Source organism: Oryctolagus cuniculus, chromosome 3 (assembly GCF_964237555.1).
Source record: "Oryctolagus cuniculus chromosome 3, mOryCun1.1, whole genome shotgun sequence".
NCBI lineage: Eukaryota > Metazoa > Chordata > Mammalia > Lagomorpha > Leporidae > Oryctolagus > Oryctolagus cuniculus.
In genome coordinates, this window is record NC_091434.1 from 80,508,057 (window position 1) to 80,531,115 (window position 23,059).

The window sequence follows — 23,059 nt, forward strand, 5'->3', positions numbered from 1 at the left end:
ATGGTATATTACTAATTGAAGAATCTGGCCTTTGTGACATCATTGTCTTCTTGAAAACATTTTACTGGACATCTGTGTACAGCTGGTATAAATATATAAAGTCTGTAGAGGCACTGAGATACAAATTTCAGTACACAGGACTTACTGGTTACTGGCTCAGTTCCTCTGTCTGAAGCAGCAATTTTATCATAAAAATAATAACACTTAAGTGTTAAAAAATTGGGGTAAGATAATTTTGTTTAGAACAATTTTTCTTTCATGATACAGAAAAGCAGTAAGTATGAGTATATAAACAAAAGCCTAAGTTAGAATTAACTAGATTCAAATTTTACTGTTTGCAGTTTAAACAAAAAAGTAGAAACCACTTTAATGGGAACTTGATATGGTTATGTATAAAACATTATTAAAGATAATTCTTATTAAGATCCATTAACTAATAAGAAATTAACTCAAAGGCAGAAACAGTTTAGCTTTTAAATTTCATAAGCCATTCTTCCACTTGCAATCCTCTCTTAGGAGCTGTTAATTCAGATTTTCTCTCTTTACAGAATTTAGTTGGAACCCCAATCACTGAGTCAGCAATTAAGAAAAAAAAATCATATAGAACAAAAGTAAGTTGATATCTCTGTTCTGATACTAGAATGTATAAAAGAAGTATTTAGTAGTAATTATTGATATAAAGCAAAAACTTGAAATATGTATTCAAAATTTCACTTCTTTGTTACTATGAACAACTCAGGAATTTTGTATTTATCATACCAGCTTTATTAATACATTTTACATAGCAAAATGTTCTTAAAAGCCCTTTTTAAAGATATATCCTTTTAATCCTGAACTGTAACATAGCCTTCAAAACTAATTTCTTTGCTTTTTCTGCCAAAATATCAATTATCTAACCTTATGCCCCATGTCTTGTGACAGCTCAACACCAATTCTCCTGCAGTTTTTAAGCTGAATACTGTTCCATCAAGTTGTAATCACATACCAGCTGTTTCCCTTGCTGTAGTACAGAAAGCAAATGTACAATGCAGGGTGCCATCTACTGAAACATGAATGCACAGACTAACTAGTAAAGAACAAGCAAGTATAAAAGAGAAAAAAGTAACAAATATTAGAATGGATGGACTTTACAGCTCCACAGGAATTCTACTTGCAATAAATGGAACTGTTAAATTTGTTTCATTTAGTAGCAACTATAACCGAAGACTATGCTATAAAATAAAGACAATGTAGAATATAACTGAGTTTATAATTATTGTCAGTAATGCCTAGTTTTTTCTCATTATTAAAATATACCACAGCTTGGCTATTGCTTCTTTTGCATGCTGATTTAAAAGTCTGCAACCTATAAGAATATTTAAAGCTAAAGGGTATTAATCAATTTTTTTTGGTTTTGTGTAAATTGTGCATCTCAAAGCATAGAAAAATCAAACAAATGTTTGCAACGTATATAGACAATTACAACAATCTGTACTTTCATACACTTCTGTTTATTCTAACAATTCATATTCTTCACTTGCCTTTGAGCACTAAACAGAATAATTTTTACTCTACAATAGAACCTCAATCTAAACGGGAGGGTAGAAGTAGGCTGGGGAGTGTAAGCAGTCTGGGAGCTTTAGAAATGTTAAATATTTGACTGAAATCAAACATATGCTGGTATTATTCAAAAATATATTAGACTGCCTATTCAGTAGCAGATTAGCAAGCAAAACCAAAACTAAACCCTGCAGATATAAAGACAATGTAACCGAGAATGTAATAGAAGTATTAGCTGAAAGACAACTCACTTATTTGATAAGCAGGAAAACACAATTTTTTACTTACATTAGATCGTATTCTTATAAAGAGTATTATATACATAAAATTTTCATAAAAAACATGTTTCACATTATTAAATTTAATAAACAATTCTATTATCATACTGAGCTTTGAATAAGGGACTAGGAAAGTGACACCATGATAGATATAGATAAGACTGACATGTATTTTAAAATCTGCCATAAATTTTAAGGTGCTTTATAACAGAGATTTATCATATTTGTCTTTCATAATTTCAGGTCTCTTATTATAGGATTTGCATGTTTTATCAAAAGCCTTAACTTTGGCTAGTCACTAGTTTAAAAAGAAGGTCCAGTAACCCAAAAGAGATGCATATCTGTGCACGGATGGCAAAATGTGTGTTCACACATAATAATGTATTTGTTAATGTAAAACAGTTACCTGCTGTGGTCCTCGGATAGCTTTTCCTGGGGAATCGAGTGAGGGAAAAGGTGCATCAGACGAGTCCTGAAGTGGGAATGTATTTACATATAAAGCATTATGGTCTCCAGGTGGCAAACACGCAGCTCTATCCAGACTTGTCCTGATACAAGTGTTTACAAGAGCTGAGGTTTTCGTTTTGTCAGTTGTTTTAAGGTTTTGTATAGCTGAAGCTATGGGGTCAATTCCCTGAATTTCAAATGAAGTTTCTTCTTTTTCAACAAAGTTTCCTGGGTTGTCTCTGAGCTCCATGTTAAATTTGTCCTGGCATACTGCCTCAGATGTGGCAGGACCAAGGATGTTGAGTAGCTCTGGAGTGCTATGCAAGAAAGTAGAGTCATTGTCCATAGGAGGAAACTTGACATTGAATTTAGAAAGTGATTCAAAAGAGGTGTCTTCCTCATCTCTGCCCAGTCCTCTTGGTGTGACGGATGTGACGCATGGTGTACCTCTATTTATATCATCTTTAGCCCGAGGCTTAAACAGCGCTTCTTGTTTATCTGTTTTATCCGTACACTGTATAGGCACAGAACACTGTGTTTCTACAGGGAAAATGAACATAAAAGGGAAAGTTGTATTCAAATCATTCTTAAAAATCTGTTCAATCAGCTTTGGACAGATGAGTATTATTTTTTCTACTGGTTTTTATAGCAACCAAAGACAACAGCGATTTTTATATTCATTATCATCTTACCCAGGAATATTAACAGTCTCCAGCGGATGAGCTGGGATGTAGCTGATTAACTGTAGTTTAAATACGTTGTCTCTTTGGTCTTTTCTGTAAAGCTTTGCATCTTGTTCACAGTTACACTGCTCCACACTTAAAAAACATTTGCTTATAGTGTATACATTAAAACATTTTGTCAGTAATGGAAGCTGCAACTGTGAGCTTAGTTAGATAAATAAATGTTAAAAGGGAAAAGTCTTATAAATTAGGTCATTTGCTATTTACCACAGGAATTAGATAATTTATCCCTCCTCCCACCCCCAATATCACTATGTAACTAAGCATGAGGTACTTCAAAAAGTTCATGGAAAACTGGAACTAGACATTAAGTTTATTTTAGCACAAAGACATTGTTTTGAAATCCGTATATACTCATGTATCTCTAACAGTTCAGCCGCTGTCAACTCTCAGTAATCCCTGTGAGGGAGCGGGGGTGGGGTGTGTGTGCATGAAGGTTGAAGGTTGGGGAGAAGGAAAACAGTGGAGACAGAAGAACAATGGAACTCAGGGATGCATGCTAAGTCAACTGTATGTGACTATCTGTGACCTCCAAAGACAACAGGTAGGTATCAGGTAGATAGTGGGGTCTCTGTAGCTCATTTACCTAGAAGCCACTTACCCAGCAAATTTAGCTTTCTAGGACATTGCCAAAGCCAAGAGCTAGAAAGCAATTCAGAAGAGCCTCTGAGGAAGTAGAACTACAGGCTCCATAAATACATGCAGGTACCATAAAAAGTTAACGGGAAATGGAATTAAAAGGCAATCCTTTTTGGTGCAAAAATGTTGAAACTCATGCATATTTATTTTGTAATAACATTTCCACAAACTTTCTGAAGTATCTTCCTATAAATTCTGCTCCCAGACTCATCTTAGGTTTATTTTTACAAGCTTGGTGATGTTTCCATAGTTCATAGATGGTTTGAAACAAAAAACTAATGGGGATATTATTTGTTAAAGGCAGATACAGATACCAACAAGATGCATGGGAAGTGACAAGAAAACAAAAGCAGAGAGAACTCAGAATCCACTCTGTCTAGTGCAGGACCAAAACAAAAGGCAATGATCAAAGGACTCTTTCCTGATGATTTTGAGACACCTGTATCAAAAGCTAAACTATTCTCTACACTGTCATTTCAAGAAGGCAGTGAAGTTGATTTTATATATACATACAAATATATATACTCATTCCTTGGATTAATGGTAAAAAATTAAAATTTAGCATTTAAAAAAGATCATCTGGCCAGCGCCACAGCTCACTAGGCTAATCCTCCGCCTTGTGGCGCCGGCACACCGGGTTCTAGTCCCAGTCGGGGCACCGGATTCTGTCCCGGTTGCCCCTCTTCCGGGCCAGCTCTCTGCTGTGGCCAGGGAGTGCAGTGGAGGATGGCCCAAGTGCTTGGGCCCTGCACCCGCATGGGACACCAGGAGAAGCACCTGGCTCCTGCCATCGGATCAGTGCAGTGCACCGGCCGCGGCAGCCATTGGAGGGTGAACCAATGGCAAAAAGGAAGACCTTTCTCTCTCTCTCTCTCTCTCTCTCTCTCACTGTCCACTCTGCCTGTCAAAAAATAAAAAATTAAAAAAAAAATAAAAAAGATCATCTTCAGTGAAGCTGTATACTCACAAATAGAAACTTTATTAATGATGCAGGTTTAAGTAGACAGGGTGTTCAGATCACTTTGTACAATGTCTGTCTGAGTTAAAGGTACTTAAAAAATGTCATTTCCTTTATATTCCTTTGGTTTTTGTAGTCTCATGACACATTGCCACAGTATGTTCCAACATAAGATATTTTCTGTTTGCATATGTGTAGTACATGCAACCAACTTCTTTGGTTCATCCTCTAATACCTCTTGCCTTTTTTTTTTAAGTCCATATTATTCTCTCTTTGCTTTCTTGCCTCTGAATTCATCTCATATCCAATCTGTTCTCTATTTTGCGACTTCCCCTTCAGCCCTCCTCCTCATAGGGGTTACTCTAAATTAAATATCTGGGCCGGCGCCACGGCTCACTAGGCTAATCCTCCACCTGCGGCACCGGCACTCTGGGTTCTAGTCCCTGTTGGGGCGCCGGATTCTGTCCTGGCTGCTCCTCTTCCAGTCCAGCTCTCTGCTGTGGCCCAGGAGTGCAGTGGAGGATGGCCCAAGTGCTTGGGCCCTGCACCTGCATGGGAGACCAGGAGGAAGTGCCTGGCTCCTGCCTTTGGATTGGCGCAGGGCATCGGCTGTAGCAGCCATTTGGGGAGTGAAACAATGGAAGGAAGACCTTTCTCTCTGTCTCTCTCACTGTCTAACTCTGCCTGTCTAAAAAAAAAACTCCTTGTAAGTAGCTCCTGGTCCCCTCTCCATGCTCATCTTTTACCATACCTGCTTCACCCCACAGTTCAGCTATGGTAATGTTTATATAATTCTCCAAAACAGTCACAGTATCTGGTCTCTGGACCTTTGCACATGCTGTGCAGACTGCTTCAGGTGTTGCCTCCCACTACTTTTTGTCTAACTCTTACTAGTCCTTCATATCTTGACTCAGATAACACGTCATCTGGCCTTAACTCTTGGGTTCCCTGGGACTGAATGCTCTATGCTATATTACCAAGTATATCTCTCTTCCTCCTACTACATTAAGATTTTTGAGGTTCTAAATTAAGGTTTTGTTTCCTACTTACCCTGATACTCTACCCAGAGTCTAGCACATGTTCTATGCCCTCAATAAATGAATTTTGAATGTATCTACATTCTATTTTCCATAGAATCTGGGATAATAACCTACATTTACTAGATAACCTGTTTGTGACTAGGAGTCATAAAGTAATTGAGACCAAGTTCAAACCATTTAGCTGGGTTTCCTTGACCTCTTAAGTTCTTTAAGTCCATTACCTTTTTTTTTTTTTTTTGAATTTTTTAAAGACAGTATTTACTGGGGCTGGCACTGTGGCACAGAGGGTTAATGCCCTGGCCTAAAGCGCCAACATCCCATATGGACGCTGGTTCAAGACAGGCTGCTCCACTTGTGATCCAGCTCTCTGCTATGGCCTGAGATAGCAGTAGAAGATGGCCCAATTCCTTGGGCCTCTGCACCCACGTGGGGGACCCAGAAGAAGCTCCTGGCTCCTGGCTTTGGATCGTCACAGTTCCGGCCATTGTGGCCAATTGGGAAGTAAACCATCAGATGGAAGACCTCTTTCTCTCTCTCTCTCTCTCTCTCTGCCTCCCCTCTCTCTGTGTAACTCCTTCAAATAAATAAACAAATCTTTTTTTTTTTAAAAAAAGACATTATTTACTTATTTGAAAGGCTGAGGTTGAGGGGGAGGAAGAGAGGGGGAGAGGGAAAGAGAGAAAGTGAGAGAGAGAGAGAGAGAGAGAGAGAGAGAGATGCTTCTACCCACTGGTTCATTCCCCACATGGCCACAATGGCTAGAACTGGGCCAATCTGAAACCAGGAGCTTCTTCTGCGTATCCCATGTGGGTGCAGGGGCCTAAGCACTTGAGCCATCTTCCACTGCTTTCCTAGGCCATTAGCAGGGAGCTGGATTGGAAATGAAGTAGCTGGGACTTGAACCAGTGCCCATATGGGATGCCAGCACTGCAGACGACAGCTTTATCCACTATACCACAGAGCTGGCCCCAAGTCCATTAACTTTCAAGTAGTCATTTTTCCTTAAGAAAAAGAGACTTGAGTGTGGCAGGAAATTCTAGGAAAAAGTACTTCCTTTGCAGATAATTTTTGCTAATCATAAGTATATCAAGAAAATGAACTGATGTGGTAATAAAATCCTGTAACACTTCAGAAGGAAAGACAGGACAGGAAAGGACAGGAAGGAAAGGAGGGCAGGACAAATGCTAAAGAACCAGCTGCCACTGCTAGTGGCAAGGACTATTTTTTTTTTTGACAGGCAGAGTTAGACAGTGAGAGAGAGAGAGACAGAGAGAAAGGTCTTCCTTCCGTTGGTTCACCCCACAAATGGCTGCTACGGCTGGCGCACTGCACCGATCCGAAGCCAGGAGCTAGGCGCTTCCTTCTGGCTTCCTCCTGGTCTCCCACACGGGTACAGGTGCCCAAGCATTTGGGCCATCCTCCACTGCACTCCTGGGCCACAGCAGAGAGCTGGACTGGAAGAGGAGCAACCGGGACAGAATCCGGCACCCCAACGGGGACTAGAACCCAGGGTGCCGGTGCTGCAGGCAGAGGATTAGCCTAGTGAGCCGCACGCTGGCCAGTGGCAAGGACTATTAACATTATTTATTTATTTATTTATTATTTATTTATTTATTTATTTATTTTTGACAGGCAGAGTGGACAGTGAGAGAGAAAGGTCTTCCTTTTGCCGTTGCTTCACCCTCCAATGGCCGGCGCTCTGTGGCCGGCGCATCGCACTGATCTGAAACCAGGAGCTTCTCCTGGTCTCCCATGGGGTGCAGGGTCCAAGGACCTGGGCCATCCTCCACTGCACTCCCGGGCCATAGCAGAGGGCTGGCCCGGAAGAGGGGCAACCGGGAAAGAATCCGGCGCCCCGACCAGGACTAGAACCCGGTGTGCTGGCGCCGCAGGCGGAGGATTAGCCTATTGAGCCATGGCGCCGGCCTAAGGACTATTAACATTAACAGCACTTCCTGTGCCATGGACTGTGAAATCACTGCATGTGGATCCATTCACATAATTCTCAAAATCACCCCGAGTTACTCACTGTTGTTATTATTCCCATTTTCATGTGAAGAAACTGGGACATGGAGTGGTTAATTCCAAAGCTACAGACCTAGTGAATGGCACATCTGGCACTGGAACCCAGGCAGTCTAAATCCAGAGTCTGTGCTTTGAACCATTAGGCAAAATTGAACACACTCATTTCTGTAGATAGAGGAGTTCCCAAACTGACAGTCCCCAAACTGAATTCCTTTTCTAGCAACTGACCTATCTCCCTTGTGAAGAAAACATGGAGAAATCAAACAGCTGTAACAAAACAGGTATTTTCTTTCAACATAGCTAGCTGGTGTATAACCTCAGCCACATTAAAATAATCTGAGTTAATCTACTTAGGCACTGAGAATTAATATCTATTAAAAATACTTAAACCTCAGATTCCCAAGGCTATTAGAAATTCATGCTTAGAAAATGTAAAACTCAAATGAAGTATGTGAAAACATTTGTCATCTTGACCCCATACCAGGGAAACACCATCAGATGAGCAAATAACTTTCCTAATTCAAGAATAATATTTTTTCTTTGCAAGGAAAAAAATAAAATGAGAATATTTTTAGATTTCTACATTTTCCATATTATCTATGTCAGACTATTAGTCTAATTATCTCCTCTGTTGGCAAAAGAAATAGACCTGATGGCTGTTTCTAACTCATAAACCTATACTTTTCTCTCCTAATCCCATTGAAATAGTACCTTCCTTTAAAATCAGAACCTCCTTTATAAACCAAATAGTACTTTTTTCAGAAGCCGTATTTGCTTAAACATACATTTTGTTATCTTTTTTCAAGGTTACTGTCATGCAGGCGAGTAGAAAAACCAAAGTAATAAAAAGGAAATGTACAATTCTAATAATTCAACATTTTTCATGAATTATATACAGTTATTTAGAAGTAAAAATAAGAGTGAGTTTTGAGGCACAGCTGGTTAAGCTGCTGCTTGGAACACCTGCATCCCCTACTGGAATCAGTTTGGGTCCCTGCACCTCTACTTCGGATTCTAGATTCCTGCGAAAGCATCCTGGGAGGCAGCAGATGGTGGTTCAAGTGCCTGGACCCATGCCACCCACATGAGGGATTCAGAGTTCTGGCTCCTGCCTTCAGCCTCACCCAGCACAGGTTGTTGCAGGCATATAGGAAGTGAACTAGCAGATAGAAGGGCTCACTCTCTCGCTCTCTTTTGCTTGTTCTGCCTTTCAAGTAGGTGAAAACAAACTTTTTTTAAAAAGTAAAAATAAAATTTTAACAAAAAATAACTTATGGGAAATAATGTTAAATAGCTCTCACATCTCATGCAAATAATATTTGAAACAGTTCCTGTATATTTTGATTCAATGTGGCATACATACTTGGAAATACTTAATAGGCATCTTTTCCCAAAATATTTCCTTTTCCTTCTTTCCCTTTTTGATCTATTACTGTCAGAGCCCAATATTTTTACTTTGGTTCCTGTTTGGACCCAGCAAAACTTCACTGGAGTCTGTAGCACAACAGATATAAAACATTTCAAGAATAATGTTATACTTGTTATTTGTGACAACAGTTAATATAAAGCATAAGAATAACATTAGGAAGCAGTTTTAGTGGGGAAAAAATTGAAGTTAAACACTCAGTGTTCTGGTTGACAGATACATACTCAGATTTAGACCTGTGCAATTTAAAAATGGTCAAAGTATTAAGCCATTGATAATGGGGTAAGTTCTCTGTGTAACAAAGAACATATCACCATTACAATGTTTTGATAAGATGTTGATGTTCAAAAAAGCATGTTTATGACTTCTAGGTACTGTATCTCTATAGCTAGCATATTATAAACAAAAATAATGCACTTACTTCAGAGATACCCAGTATCTTTCATCTGTACAAAATATCAATTTCTCACGAAAATAACAAAAATTAAAGTGGAGAAATAAGTTACTTTTGGAGAGGTGAGGGAAGGAAAAAGAAACAAATTATGTCGGTTTACAAAGATTATTTTGTTTCTTCAACACCACATTGTATAACATTTCTAAAAATAAAATTATAGTAGCAAAAAGCGAATTATGATATAAAATAAGTTATTTTCCATTACAGAAAATGATCTTTAATTAAAGGAGTGCTAGGCAGCACTGCTGCAACATCTCTCAGGGGGAAAATGTAAATCACACCTCTTGGGAATTGTCTGAAGAATATCTCAAATCACAAGAGCAAAAAAGAATTAATCAGAAGTGATCAGTAAACCTTCCTTTTGTTTACAGAAGTGTTTGGTTACCACACTCAATTCCTTGTATTTTGCTTTTCACATTAAAGTACTGAACAAATACCAGGAAGCCAGTCTGGGGCTTTATGGAAAGGTGGTGCTTTTAAGAATATTACTGCAACATATGTATAAAACAGATGTTCCTTCTAAGTTGTATTTTATAATAAATTTGTACTTTGTGCCTTCAGTATAACTGGCCCTCAGAAAATTTGAGTGTCATATTTAAAAACATTAATTAATTAATATACTTATTTATTTAAGTTGGAAAGAGAAGGAGGGATGGTGAAAGGGAGGGACAGGGGGAAGAAAAGAGTGAGAGCGAGGCAGCACTCCTACTGTTGGTTTACTTCCAAATTCCTGCAATGGCTAGGGCTGGGCTAGGCTGAAGGTAGGAAGGGGATGCTACCCAGGCCTCCCATGTAAATTACAGGAACCCAACTATTTGAAACATCACTGTTGCCTACCAGATTCTTCATTTGGCAAAAAGCCGCAATCAGGTGTAGGGGTCAGAAATTGAAATGAGAGACTCCAATGTGGATATGGGCAACTTAACTGCTAAGTTAAAAGTCAATCCCTACATTTTTATTCTTGAACCAAGTTAGTGTTGAATAAATTTTGAGGAAGGAGTTAAAAACAAGCCCAATTTTGTAATTTTATTTAGCTCTTATATAGTAGTATAGCTTTAAAGTCCAACAATAAGTTAATGCTTAAAAAGATTCACAAATAGCAAATAGAAACTTTTAGGGGTAAATGCTGTATTTATTTTGTATTTTCCAAAGTGAGACTTCTCATTAAATAATTAGTAATTACATCATTCAGTTCAATCTATATGGTACCACATCCAACGAAGACAGAGAGAAAAAGCCAGTACTTACATAATGTAATACATTACAGAACTTCAACAGGGCATACTCATTTAAATATAAAAAGCACTTAGTAAATTTTTAGAAATACTTTCACATTCAATTTCAACCAGTCTAACCTTACCAATTACAGTGTCCGGTATATTAAGTTTGCTTAAGTGATCCTTTTGTGCTTTTGCTAGCAGGCAAATTCTATGAAATTCTTCTTTCAGATCCCAGAAAGTCTTCTCTATATTATCCCTAAAAACAGGTAAATATTTTAAAAGATAAAGCTAAAACCCTAGATTTTTTAAACATACTGAAACATTGCACAACTTTATATACTACAAAATAATTACTGAAGTGTGAAACAATTATTTTAAATTCCTAAAAAATGTTCCCAAAGACAACTACAATGTTTGGAGAGCCAGGTACAAAATACGAGGCTAAAAAGTTCTAACATGTAAATGTAGTGCAGAGTAGCCTACCTCCTTATTCATGGAACACTGACACTGGCTGTCTTACCTCATTCTCACATTAGAAATTTCAATGTATTGATTTTTGTTTTCTATAAACATGTTGAATAGAATATTAAATATTACTCATTTTAGTAAGGTTCACATTAGGATCTATTCATGTAAAGCCATATGACCACAAAACTTGGTCTATTGAAATAATGGAGAATCTAATCTTCAGAACCAGCTCTGCTATTAACTATATGACTTAGGTAATTTTAGGAGGCTTGCATTGATTTCTTTCAGGTATAAAAGGCTGCTATTTTATTATAACTGCTAAAATTTAAAAATACATAAACATGGGGCCGGCATAGTGGCATAGTGAGTAAAGCTGCTGCCTGCAGTGGCAGCATCCCATATGGGTGCCTGTTCGAGACCTGGCAGCTCCACTTATGACCCAGCTCTCTGCTGTGGCCTGGGAAAGCAGTGGAGGATGACCCAAGTGCTTGGGCCCTTGTACCCACGTGGGAGACCCAGCTCAGCACACCTGGGCCACTAAGGCCATGTGGGGAGTGAACCAAAGGATGGAACACCTCTGTCTCTGCCTCTGCTGCTGCCTCTCTGTAACTCTGCCTTACAAACAAATGAATAGATCTTTAAAAAATACATAAACATAAAATGTATTCAATACTTATGATTAATTGGCAAAAAAAGAATGTACAACTACCTTTCATGAAATAAAGGAACACCAAGACTCTTTGGTGATGTTTCTTTTCTAGGAGAAGAAAGCTCTTGTCTTCTTTCCTTAAAGACACAAAATGATTAGTATTTAAAATTACTTCCAAACTCCTAAGACTGGTAAGCAGAAAACATATGGAAAATCTATCTCTAAAATAAATTGAGGCAGATCATATATATATATATATTTATATACATATATATGTTTTCTTTAAATGAGAACAATCAAGAAAAAGGAAAAGGAAGATCCAAAGTGAGAAAATATGAAGTATTTTTAATAATTTCTTTAATTACTATTGCAGTGTTGGTAACTCCAGGAATTTCTTAAATTCAACTATTTACCAAAATCTTACTTTAATCACCAAGTACCTCACATGAGTAGAAACTCTGGGGGAAAACGAATCGGAGTGTTTACTTCTTTTAGCACTAATAATGGAATATATATTTAAATCAATATATTTGCCTTTTTGGTACAATTCCATGCTGAATAATGTAGCCATTATAGAAGAAGAAAGAAAACCTTAGGATTTTACAGCACCTTAGGATTTAACAAGCATTATAAAGGTTTGTAAAGCCACTGCAATTACAGAGGCTGCTTCAACACAAGTTCTTGCCTTTCACTCCCACCTTGTGGTTTATACTGGTATTACATTTATTCTGACAAAAACATTAAAAAAAGTAGTAATTTATTCTATAGTTCAAATTAATAAAAAAACCTTTGTAATCATATCTAGAGGGGTTTGTGTACTTTCTGAAGTACCACTGACAAACTCAGAGATATGAAGTTCTAATAATATATAATCATAAATTCAGTCAGAATTGTATAATTCTTATTTAAGTTTAAATCCAAAACCAGGGTACATTGATCTTTAGTGACTTTCAGATTTTATTCAATGAAGGTTATTATAGCTATTATTAAAATGGAAGATTATGCTTCACTGTTTCATTTTTGTTCATACTGATTTATTTGAAAGGTAGAGTGACAGAGAAGACAAAGAGATACTTTCCGTCCTTCGTTCACACCTCAAATGCCCACAACAGCCAGTGTTAGGCAAGGTTGAAGCCAGGAGCCAGCATGGTCTCCCATGCTGGAGGCAGTAGCAGTAACCTAAGTACTTGGGTCATCATTTGCTTCCCTGGTGCATTAGTAGGAAGATAGAGCAGAAGCCCAGAGTAGCCAGGACTTGATCCAGGCACTTTGATATGGGATGCAAGCATCGCAAATGGTGACTTAACTACGACACTACTTAACTGCTACCGCGCACCCCACTTCACTGTTTCCAATCACCTAAGTGTATGTCCTCTTAATCTTGCTCTTCAAAAGATTCCTTTTAGGAGCGGGTGTAGGGATGCTGCATCCTGTATCAGAGTCCCTGTTCAAGTTCTGCCTCTACTTCTGATTGAGCCTCTTGCTAATGAGCATTCTGTGAAGTGACAAGCGACGGCTCAGGTACCTGGGTCTCTGGATTGAGTTCACGGCTCCTGGATTCAGCCTGACCCAGCATTCAGGAAAGGGTAGTGAAGAATGAGAACCTTTTGTTTGGATGGATAAATAACTGGTGGCACCTTACTTCTGTGATACTTAGGTTTGATAACTAGTGAGCATCAATCTATCAGGAAAAGACTCCTTGGGTGTACTGGCAGGGAATATTTTGAAGATACAAACTTATTAAGGGATTTTTAAAAAAATTGTTTATGTATTTATTTTACTGAATCCAAAGGTAAAGAGACAGGGAAGTCTCCCATCAGCTATTCCACTCTCCAAATGCCTGTAACAGTCAGGGCTGGTTAGGCCAAAGCCAGCAGGCATGAACTAGTTCTGGGTCTCCCATATGGTGGCAAGAACCCAATTACTTACGCCATCATCTGTGCCTTCTAGGCTGTGTATTAGCAGGAAGCTGGATTGGAAGCAGAGCCAGGACTTCAGCCCAGGGCTCTGATATGAAATGCTGGCATCCCAAGTAGTGTCTTAACTGCTATGCCAAATGACTGTCCCTTATTAAGGAATTTCTATGAAATATCTATACTAAGGTCTTCAGCTTTATTGGCATTAGGAACACAGCTCTGCTTACTATTGTTTCCAATCTTATTGAATTAGTACTGGTAGTACTAAGTAATACACTGTATCTTCCATCTATAATACATAATACATCTATTATGATATTTCAAATGAAAATTTACAGTATCAAGTATTCAAGAAAAAATTTCAAAAAAGGACCTAACATATTAAAAAAAGAAAAAAAGGCAAGCAGTTTTCTGAAAGACATTTTGAAATAGGGTTTAGAATGGTTATAGCATGCTAATACTATTTTCAATTATAGCAATTGGGGTACTACTTTCTGAAAATAATCATTATTTTCAAATGATTCAGGATTTCTATAGTTAATGTCAACTTTAACACTTTTTCTGGAAACACAAAATTTCTTTTTAATGCTATGTTATTCTACTTAATGAAGATTACTCAGTTTGGTAACATTCCAGAGAACAAATAAACATTAGAAAGAGATAAAGCATATTTTTTTCTTTTTTATTCTCAAAAAAATATCCAAGTGGACCCTATACTGCAGGAAGATGAAGTTAAGTGTAACTTCAAATAAGAAAATATGGGAATTTTCAACACTATATTTTAGGAGATCTTAAGCATTCCATCATTCAACAAATGAGTTTATTTTGAGGTACTAAAACTTAAAATACTTATCATAAACTGTCCCAAGTATTAATTTGGAAATGTCAAACTTGTGGAATGAATGCTGAAATAAGAGTTTTGTGCATCACACTTTCATATACACTTTCAGTATTGTGCCAGATAAGTCATTCAACTAAATCCATTAAGTTAAACCCATCTGCAACAGTTGGAAGATGTTATGAAATGTTTCCTTAAATTTCCTCTTATGTGAATTGGGAGATTTTTGACTTAGTGTAAATCAATTTAAGTTTCTCATGGAAGGGTATTATATATAAAAAACCCATATGTTTAAGGGCTAGTTAAAATGTAATCATATTTAAGAAGAAAAAAGTGGCTGAAGTATTATTCCAAAACCAAGTTTACTCTTAAAAACTATTTATTTCAGAGGCAGCAAGATGTACTTATAGACAGACAGCTCCTATCTGCTGGTTTACCCCCCAGATGCCCACAATAGCTGTGGCTGGGCAGGGGCTGAAGCTCAGAGTTGGGAGCTCAATCCAGATCTCCCACATGGGGTGGCAGGAACCAAATTATTTAAACCATCACTGCTGCCTTCCAAGGAAGGTCTGCATTAGCAGAGAGCTCAGATCAGGAACTAGAGTTGGGAATCGAATTCAGGTACTCCATATGGGAGGCAGGCATCTTTAACAAGTAGGTTAAATGCCCCCTCTCCCAAGTTTGTTTTTTAAAGCAAATAATGGAAAATGGCTTTGTACATTCTAGGATCTGTTAGATACACACTTCTTAAAGAAAAGAAGGGTACATTTCCCCTAACAGTTGCCTTAGTAATAGCTAGTACTAAAAGTCAAAGTATTTTTTCCTTTTCTAAAATATGGAGGCCAGAGTTGTGGCTTAGAGGGTTAAGCTGCTGTTTGCAATGGCAGCATCCCATATTGGAGTGCAGTTCAGTCCCAGCTTCTCTGCTTCAGATCCAGCTTCTTAATGTGCTGTGGAAGGCAGCAGTTGATGGCCCCAGTGCTTGGATGACTGCCACCCACGTGGGAGACTTGGATGGAGTTCCTGGTTTCAGCCTAGTCCAGCTCTGGCTGTGGCGGCCATTTGGGAATGAACCATGTATGGAAGATTCTCTCTCTCCCCGTCTTTGTCACTCTGCCTTTCACATAGATAAATAAATAAATAAATCTTCAAAAGCATAAAAAATAACAGAAAAAGCAATTAAAAATTCTCATTTGGAGTCATGTTTTTCTTTAACACTTTTAGAAAAGCTTCAGTTATGGAAAGTTTGAATATGATACTGAGTATACAGATTAATATTAATGTATGTGTATGTTCTCTCATGTGTAAGGGACCTAAAAGTTTAGAGGCTAGCATTAGATAAATGAGGTAAATTTTCAGTGATTCATATTTGAACCACAGCAGTGCCTACCACTTTATTCTAGTGATCCTATCAAAGACTCCCTCTAAACTTTAGTTGGCATCTTTACATGCAAAATAATATTTTTTAAGTAGCTCAGGTAACTGAGTATAGTCAATATTTTATTTAATTTCTGGAAGAGGCCAGCAGAATTATGCTTTTAAAACACATGAGAACTGTGTTCTTACTTGGATCTGTTTAAAACAAGAACTAAGCTAGGGTGAGATGGGATGGATTGGTAAAAGGAATATAAATTATGGAATAGTTATAAATACTAGCTTGATAAAATTCATGACAGAAAAAGGAAAAATGAGCAGTGAAAAAGAAACCAAAAATAAAGATCCACTTATCACTTAGATTTTTGAAATCTAAGAATAAAATTCTAAAGGAAGAACTGAGATTGAATATTTCCTTACCAGTTTTAGATATGCTGAAACAAAAGATGTTACGGTGGTGTCAGCATTGGATATGGTTGAATTAGGAAGAAAATGAAAGAAAGGGCTAAAAGAAGGAAAAAGATGAGGCAGAAAACAGGAGCAGAAAAAAAAAATTACAAAAGATGATTTGATGCAAAAGCACAGTAAAATAAAGAGTCTGAGGACAAAAGGCTAGAAAAAGATGCAAGGAAACTGTATTTATAAGAACTTAATGGCCATATGCAACCTATGCTTCTCTCACCATCATTAACATTCCTGAAAATCTAGCAATGTAAGAGGAACACAAATCCTAGGAGCCTTGTCTGTTCCGCATGACACAGTGTGCTAGGCAGACACACTGCCAGTGTGGGAACAACTCCAGGCAAAATGGGATTCATCCCAGAGTTCTGAAGGAAGTGGCAAGAAAAATAAACAATATAAAAATAAAATGAGACACCCCCTTACTTCCAAGTTCTTTACAGGGTTCCAGTTCAACGTAAATCTCAAGAAAATCTCTATCAATTCAAGGCTACAATAAAACGTGTTCTTTGAAAAAAAAAAAAAGGTAAAATCCTCTACCACAACTGCTACAATTACTAAAATTTCAACTATACCAAAGTTAATTTCAGGAAGAGGGAGATTAATACTTTCGTTCTGTTTTCTTAAGTCTTTTACTTTGTATTAGGTACCTTTTGCATATATCTTTCTGAATTTTCATAAAATTTAACTGTGGGGATGCTTTTCTGTGCAAAATGGAGGCTGAACAAGTTACCAATTTAATTAAGTAAAATTTCTCATACCCATTCCTCAAACACTACATTGAAAATGAACTGATTTTGGTAGGGGGTGGGTTAGCTGTTGTGGTGTAGGAGGTTAAAGCTGCTTCTCGAGATACCCACAAACCCTATCAGAGTGCCTGGGACTGAGACCCACCTCTGCCTTTGATTCCTATCTACCCTCCTGCTAAACCTGGGAGGTAGCAGCTGTTGGCTCCTGTACTGAGTCTGTGTTACCCTTGTGGGGACCCAGATGGAGCTCTTGGCTCCTTGCTTTGCTTGACCCAACCCCACTTGTTGTGGGCATTTAGGGAGTGCATCAGTTGATGGAAGATCACCACCCCTTTAACTGTCACTTTGCCTTTCAAGGAAATAAAAATGAAGAAGTAAAGATCTAAAAAATATAAAATGAACTGATTTGTGAAAATCCTTCTTCTCTTTATTCACTATTTTAATGTTATACCATTACCAAAACAAGCAGAATATATCTTCTGGAAATTAGCTATTATTTAAGCAATTTGCATGTATTACTTAATTCACATAATCCTATGAGTGAAATACTTAACTATGACTTTTGTTTTAAAGATTTATTTTATTGATTTGAAAGGCAGAGTGACAGAGAGGGACAGCCAGAAAGAAAGAGATCTTCCATCTGCTGATTCACTCCCCAAATGGCCACGATGGCTATGGCTGGGCCAGACTGGAGCCAGGAGCCTGGAGCCAGGAGCCAGGGGCCAGGAGCTTCTTCCCAGTCTCCTGCCTGGGGGATGCCGGCTTAACAGGTGGTAGCTATCACCTGCTACACCTCAACATCGGCCCCATTAACTATGACTTTAAAGTCTGCTTAAGAACTTGGTTTGCTTTGGAGAAATCAAATAATTTGTCTATGGTCCAGTAGGTGGAGTAGCTGGGATTGGAACACAAATTTTTCTGCCTCAGTCTTTAACTACGCAACCATAGTGCTTGGCTGCCAGAGAAGCTAAGCAATAACAATTATCCCGCCGGGTGCACGAAATGGAGAATGCTAACATTTCCATACTGCACCAGAACAAACTAATTTTAAGATTCTAAAACCTGCTTGCCATATAATGAAAAACAAAGTATTTCTCACAGAGGATTAGTTACAGGCCAAGTTTTGATGTTCAAATATTGCCTGTGTGTGGGGGGGAATCTTTGGTATGACCTTTAAAAAATATGTTCAAGGATGTACAAATAGAAATTTATATCCCAATATAGCTTAGATAGATTTATTCAAGTTCTGCCAAACCACTCACTTGTTGACATGAGCAATTTGGCGACAATTTCTTAGCCAAAATTTCAGACTTTTAAGTATTTCTCAAACATGGTATAGAAGTTAAGCATCTGAGAAAGCATGACAATGGAGTACATTACGGTTAAATCTACCCCCTCTCAAAACTGAACTCCCTTCCCACCTCCCCAGCTATCTTTTAACAGAGACTGGACATGATTATAGAAACAGCAAAATTCCTTGTTTGATAATTTCAGTATCAGGATCTTCTCAGGGTTGGTATTTGCTCCCTTGTAACTGAATCACATTTTCTGGGCTCTTATGTTGAGTAATTTTGGACTGCATCTTGAATATTGTGAATATTATGCTGTGGAGACATTATACTACATAGTGCTAAAGAGTGTCGGTGTTTTTGTTTTTACTGCCAATTAACTTGGTTTGCTCAGACTCCCATGAAGAGCAATAGCTCAGATCTCAGTTCAGTCCTTAGCTGCAAACTGCTTTCAGTTAGTCCCACTAACCTAGGAACAGTCAAGAGATTTGGGCTGAGTTTTTTTTTTTTTGACAGGCAGAGTTAGACAGTGAGACAGAGAGAGACAGAGAAAGGTCTTCCTTTTTTCCGTTGGTTCACTCCCAAATGGCCGCTATGGCCAGCGCACTGCGCCAATCTAATGCCAGGAACCAGGCACTTCCTCCTGGTCTCCCATGTGAGTGCAGGGCCCAAGCACTTGGGCCACGCTCCACTGCCTTCCTGGGCCACAGCAGAGAGCTGGACTGGAAGAGGAGCAACCGGGACAGAATCCGGGGCTCCAACCAGGTCTAGAAACCGGGGTGCTGGTGCCACAGGTGGAGGATTAGCCTAGTCAGCCGCGGCGCTGGTCTGGGCTGAGTTTTAACACAGAATTTACAATTCTCCTTCCCTGGGGCTCCTTTCCTTACTCTCTTGGTTACCATGGGCTCATTCTCCTTCCTAGCTCTTCTAGGCAGAATGATAGTACTGGAATTTCATCAACTACTGTGCTTCGACTACAATTGTGGCCACCACTAGGACAAAGCCACAGAAAAACAGGAGTGCAGTCTGCGCCAATTACTTGATCCACATGGTTTATTCCACTCCACCATATGCAAAGCTTGGTGTCCAAAGTCCTCAGGTAGCTCGGTTTTGTGTATGTTGTCCAGAGTTTTTAATTCATGCTCACACCTCTACAACAAAAGTTTAGCTTCTGAATTCTGTCATTTTTGTTCCATTTTGTTTTTATCCTCTGTTCTGAGATTTTATCAAAAATTTCCAGAGATGTCTTAACCAATCTGGTAGCTTTCTCTAAAGCTTAATTTGGCAACTCATTTGGTGGTATTTCATTACTAGTGACCTCCTTGTATCTTTTTTTTTATTATCAGAATATGACATTTTTTCCTAAGTTTTAGTATTTCCATTGGTTCTTCTTCTTAGGTCCTAGATGTGGACATTCTCTTAAGACAGAACTGAGTATACTAACTTTCCTAACTACATACTTTTCTTTAGTTCTATTATTCATTCTAATGTCAACTCTTCCTAGTATGCAATTCTTAAAGTCTGTTATCTTCAGGATTAGCCTCTAATCTTAATAGCCATTTTTTGTTGTTGTTGTTAATTTGAAAGGCAGAGATACAGAGAGAATGGGAGATAGATAGACAGATCTTGCATCTACTGATCGACTCCCCAAATGGCTACAACAGCTGGGGCTAAACCAGGCTGAAGCCAGGAGCTTCTTTCAGGTCTCCCACATGGTTGTAGAGGCCCAAACACTTGCGACATCTTGCACTGCTTTTCCAGGTGCATTAGTAGGGAGCGATTTGGAAGTGGAGCAGCCAGGACTCGAACTGGTGCCCATATGGGATGCCGACACTGTGCACGGAGGCTTAATTTTCTACGTCACAGCGTCAGCCCCTTGAAAGCCATTCTTCAGTCTGTCAAATACATCATTTTTTCTTGTTTTGGTGTCTACTGTATACCAATACCTTTCAAGGTTTTTTTTTTTTTTTTTTTTTTTTTTTGACAGGCAGAGTGGACAGTGAGAGAGAGAGACAGAGAGAAAGGTCTTCCTTTGCCGTTGGTTCACCCTCCAATGGCCGCCGCCACTGGCGCACCTCGCTGATCCGATGACAGGAGCCAGGTGCTTCTCCTGGTCTCCCATGGGGTGCAGGGCCCAAGCACTTGGGCCATCCTCCACTGCACTCCCTGGCCACAGCAGAGGGCTGGCCTGGAAGAGGGGCAACTGGGACAGAATCCGGCGCCCCGACCGGGACTAGAACCCGGTGTGCTGGTGCCACAAGGTGGAGGATTAGTCTAGTGAGCCGCGGCGCCGGCCACCATCAAGTTTTTAAAACACATATAACCTTCTCCTTAAATCTAGTTCACACTTCTTATCTCCATTTTCCTTTCTTAATGTAAGGCCATTCTTTTCAGCTTAAAAAAATTTAGGGGTGTGTGTGAGCAATTAAGGTGCTGGTTAAAGTACCTGCATCCCATATGTGAGTATCTGGGTTCGACACTGAGCTCTGGCTCTAGCTCTACTCCCAAGTCCAGCTTCCTGCCAGTGCAGACATTGGGAAGCAGCAGTGACAGTTTAGGAAACTGGGTTTCCACCACCTATATGTGGGAGACTTGGATTGAGTTCCCAGCTCCTGGATTCAGTCCCAGTCCAACTCTGGTTGTTACACGAATTTGGCAGGTGCACCAGTGGATGGAACATACCTCTCTTTCTTCATCTCAAATAAACAAATTATACATTTTTTTTTTTTTAATTTTAGGACAGAAGAAACCCTAAAGAAACTGAGATTAGGTTCTCTTGGAATAGGAAAATTCAAAACATAACAGCTGGCAGTCTCATCAACTTTTCTTTCTTTCCAAGGAAGAACTTAGTAAAAACAAATTCCAAGATCTAGTGTCTTACCAAAAAGGAGCACACATTTATTAAGAATAACATTCAAGATCTAGCATCCACATCAAAAAGGAATAGATGCTTATAAGGAAATTAGAAGAGGAGTTTTAAATTTGACCCTATAAAAAGTTACTACTTTGTCCTCATGTAGGGATAAAAAAGAGATGAAACAGGAAAGAGGATTCTCAGGCATAAGCAAAGAGAAGAAAAGAGAGAATGTTTAAGTCATAACATCAAGGAACGCAAGATTTATTGTGATCATTTGCGCATCTAGCAGGAATACAGCCCAAATGCTAATTCTAGAAAATACAGACAAGTCAGTGGTCACAATGAAATGTAGAGGGAAACATGCTGCTCTAATGTTAAGTAGTGAAGAGCAACTAAGGATAGAAATAATAGTAGTACACCCATCAGGTATGAAATTACTTAGATGAAACTAAGAATGCAGATATTATATTACTATTTGTAGGCATAATGGCAGACAGAAAACAAAAGGTAGCCATCTCAGAATTATTATGTTTCCAAAGGGACTTCCAGGGAAGAAAAATCACAGGTTAATGACACAGAATACATGGGGAACAACGTTAAGATTCTAGGATACATATTTTACAGCAAAAATATATGGAAAGATGACTAACTGGCAATGAAAAATATCTTTCAGGGAAAAAGCATTCATAACATAGTTAAATCAGTCTAAGGAAGCAACAGAAAGGTCCAGAGAATCTAACACATTAGATATAAATGATAAATTAGGTGAGTCTCCTTTTGCTCACCCCTCAAATTCTAGCAGTATCTTAGAGTGGGGCTGCAAATCTAACAAGAGGATGTTAAAAATACAACATTGGGAAAGTTTTAGCTAGAGATCCTGTTGGTTTTTCACTGTTGATTTCCGGTCCTGTAAACATTCTGTGCTTTTAAAAGTTTACCACACAGAGCACATAGTATGCAGCATTTCACAGGTTTAGGGTTATGTAGAATATACTAGGAAATTCATCAGGCAGATCTCTGCTGCCATGCTGAACTTTAGCAGATTAGAGTCAAAATTCAGAGTTTGCTATTTATTTAATAAAATAGATAAAAGTAACCAAGAGTAATTTACAAATATTGTGATTTAAAGTATGAAGGTATAAAACAATTATTTAGTAAATGTGAAAAGGACTGATGATCAAAGCACTATGATTTTCATGCATAAGTAAAGGTTGCTGAGCAAAATAGAGAATTCTTACAGTGTGAAATTTTTTTCAGTAGGATGAAAAGTAAAAGGCAACAAGATTTTTCTAAAAGGACATTCTAATCTGGTAGACTGGTGGTTCTTTTCTTTTGTAAGATTTCTTTACTTAAAAGGCAGAGTGACACACAGAGAGAGGCAGAGACAGGGAGGCAGCATATCTTCCATTCTCTGATTCACTCTCCAAACGGCCACAATGACTGGGGCTGGGCCAGGCTGAAGCCAGGAACCAAGAACTCCATCCAGGTCCCCCATGAGGGAAGCAGGGGCCCAAGCATTTGGGCCATCTTCTGCTGCCTTTCCAGGCACATTCAAGGAGCTGGATTGGAAGTGGGGCAGCTGGAACTCAAATGAGCACTCCAGTATGGGATGCTGGTGTCACAAGCAGCAGCTTAACCAGCTGTGCCACAATGCTGACCCCCAAACTAATGGTTCTGAAAATACAGAATCA

The 23,059-nt window shown here is 38.6% G+C and overlaps 1 protein-coding gene and 1 long non-coding RNA gene across 9 annotated transcripts in view; one reads left to right on the forward strand and one right to left on the reverse strand.

Moving 5' to 3' along the window:
* TANK (TRAF family member associated NFKB activator) overlaps positions 1 to 23,059 on the reverse strand; it is a 90,079-nt gene that overhangs the window by 2,043 nt on the left and 64,977 nt on the right. For 6 of the 8 annotated variants that reach the window (XM_070070763.1, XM_008258661.4, XM_008258662.4 and 3 more), the window contains exons 5-7: positions 11,947 to 12,023; positions 10,910 to 11,025; positions 2,224 to 2,804 (exon numbers count right to left, since the gene is read on the reverse strand). In XM_070070763.1, coding sequence (XP_069926864.1) covers positions 2,224 to 2,804; positions 10,910 to 11,025; positions 11,947 to 12,023 — 774 coding nt within the window. Of the gene's footprint in view, positions 1 to 2,223; positions 2,805 to 9,024; positions 9,164 to 10,909; positions 11,058 to 11,946; positions 12,024 to 23,059 lie in introns of those variants that run through there. The other 2 variants (XM_070070765.1, XR_011387282.1) reach the window with 2 other exon arrangements.
* On the forward strand, positions 85 to 1,060 carry LOC103348764 (uncharacterized). Its single transcript, XR_007920655.2, has 3 exons — positions 85 to 224; positions 549 to 611; positions 922 to 1,060. It is a non-coding gene; the product is annotated as an uncharacterized lncRNA (long non-coding RNA).